This window comes from Octodon degus, unplaced genomic scaffold, assembly GCF_000260255.1.
Source record: "Octodon degus isolate 3935 unplaced genomic scaffold, OctDeg1.0 scaffold00096, whole genome shotgun sequence".
In the NCBI taxonomy this organism is placed as follows: Eukaryota; Metazoa; Chordata; class Mammalia; order Rodentia; family Octodontidae; genus Octodon; species Octodon degus.
In genome coordinates, this window is record NW_004524672.1 from 9,446,874 (window position 1) to 9,449,368 (window position 2,495).

General features: G+C 49.1%; 1 protein-coding gene across 1 annotated transcript in view; it reads right to left on the reverse strand.

Moving 5' to 3' along the window:
* The window catches only part of Stk11ip (serine/threonine kinase 11 interacting protein), a 17,380-nt gene extending 15,713 nt beyond the window's left edge, over window positions 1–1,667 (reverse strand). The window contains exons 1-2 of the mRNA XM_004638171.2: window positions 1,606–1,667; window positions 1,356–1,441 (exon numbers count right to left, since the gene is read on the reverse strand). Of these exons, the coding sequence (XP_004638228.1) occupies window positions 1,356–1,416 (61 nt within the window). The 5' untranslated portion in view covers window positions 1,417–1,441; window positions 1,606–1,667. The remainder of the gene's footprint in view (window positions 1–1,355; window positions 1,442–1,605) is intronic.
* Between the last annotated feature and the right edge of the window lie 828 nt (window positions 1,668–2,495).

The window sequence follows — 2,495 nt, forward strand, 5'->3', positions numbered from 1 at the left end:
ATAAAAATAAAAAAAGAGTCCACAGATAACAACTTACGGGAGTTCACATGGTAAGAGGGTAGCTACTGGTAAATGGGTAATACATGCCAAATGACTTTGTTACTTCATTTAAGCCTCATCTGCATCTGCCAAAAAGAAATACTAGGGCAAGGAGATAGCTCAGTGGCTTAAGTGCCTGCCTGGCAAGCACAAGATCCTTGGGGTCCCCACTACCAAAAAAAAAGAAGACAGACAAACCGACCAGCCAAATAGCTCAGCGGATTAAAGAGCCTGCAAGCAGGTACAGGGGCCAGGGATTCAATCCCAGGGTCCACTGTACCAGCCATGCGTTGAGATGGCAATTGAGACTGGGCGTAGTGGCGCAGGCCTATAATCCCAGCTCTTGGGAGGCTGTAAACAGGCAGATCACTATGAGTCCGATCTTGTAGTGAGACCCTGAACACCCTGTAGACCCTGCCCTAAAATACAAAAAAAAAAAAAAGAAAGAAAGAAAGAAATACCATTAAGCCCATCTTACAGATATGAAAATTGAGGCTCAGAAAAATTAAGAATCTTGACTGCAATTATACAGCTGGTGGGAAGGTGCCACTTCCATTCTCAGTCAGGGGAAGTTGTACCACCGACATCAACCTGGTATTAAACAAATACTGTGACTCATGCCTGGCATGGTGGCTCACACCTGTAATTCCATGATTCGGGAGGTTGAGGTGGGAAGATTGTCAAGAATTCAAGGTCAGCCTGGGCTACGCAGTGAGTTGAAGACCAATCTTTACTACATATCCACATCCTGTCTCAAAAAAACAAAAAGAAACCAGCCAACTACAAAGTCAAATACTGTGACTCCACTGTTGCCCTAGCACTAAATCATTACAGTAACAACAGCTACCAGTTCTGAGCACTTACTATATGTGCATACCCCACACTACTTTCCATCTATTAATTTTATTTCCCACAGCCTTTCAGCTAAGTGCAATCAGCACGCCAATCGGCTGGTGCCAAAAATTGAGTTCGAAAAACTAATACAGCCAAGTCGAAAGAGGTTCCAAACTAGGTGGGTCTGACTCCAATCTCGAACTTTTAGCTACAAGGCACTATATAACAATAACCGGAATCTACTCCTGTTCTCCTGGAACTTATAGTCAAGCAATGATCACTTCTCTCTGAGAGAATCAGGACTTGTGGAACAAGTGGCACCCGAGTTTGGTTTCTAAGGATGGATAGAGTATTCTGTCAGAATACTGTAGGCAACGCATTAGGACGAAATCATATTCCCAGACGCAAGCAGTCCTAACTCTGCGACTCCTACGGCGTGTCTCTAGCAAGCACTGAGCCAGAGAAACCGGAAGTCCACTCACCAGACTCACGCAGAAGCCCCGCAAGCTTCCACACTACGGAGTCCCCCGGAGCGGTCGTCATGGCCACGGGACGCTGGGGGCGGAGCCTGAGAAAGAGAGGAAGCGGAAGAACCTCAGGCGGGCGGTGGTGCCAAAAAAAACCCGGTGTTCTCGCAAACCGAGGCGTCTTGGGAAGAAAAAGAAAGAAACCAGAAAGAGCGTCCTCGTGGGTGCCCTTTCGAGAAACCTCAAACTTCCCAGCCATACTGACCGTTCCGCCGGACCTTGCAACCTGCTCCGCAACCCCTCGCGTGTGATGGACAGGAAGTCCCGCCCCGGAAGTAGATACTACGGAGGGATGACCGGAAGCGCGACTCCACAGCCGGAAGCCACGCCCCAAGGCTTGCGAAGGCGCCGGAGTGGGTGGGATGATCAGGCCCGGTTGGACCTGCCTGGGCGCGGCCTCCTCCGCGAGCGAGGCCCCAGGCGCCCCCGGCGTTTTTTGTCTAGCACCTCCAGGTCTCCTACTGCGCCCGCGGCGCTCCTGCCCACGCCCAGAGCCAGCGAGGGAAAGCTGACGCGTTTGTAGGCTACACGGGGAAGCAAAGCTGGAGGGGGGAATGTTCTGCTAATGAGGAAAAAGCTCATCCAAGGTGAACATTGGTTTTTCCAATTAAAGGAAGATGTATCCACCGCCGTGCGAAGATTTTTGCTCCGTGAAGTACTTGAGGCTTGACGGAGGTGTCTCCTCCGTGTCTCTAAACTCCTTTTTCCTGCAGTCATACACATCTCAAAGTAACCCCTGGCAACGCATACATGAACCCAGTCCCTTGTTTGTAAAGTGTTTCATCTTACCACACAGGAATGAGAAAGTTGTCATTACGGGTTTGAAAATGGGAAAACTGGTTCCCAGGGGCTGTTTAACTTGTGAAGGTCGTTCAATTAGTAACCGACTGCCAACGGTTGGTTCCAAGTCCCCGGTGTAGCTTTTACCGGGCACCTAGTCAAAAGCTGACATCAACTGGTGAAGGAGATTAAGAAAAACTACCTTGAAGCAGAATTTCTGTTTTCTTTTTGAACTGCTTTTCTGCACAGAAAAGTCTAAATGAATAGTCAGTTATGAGGGGCTGGTGAGATGGCTCAGTGGTCTAAGGCACCTAC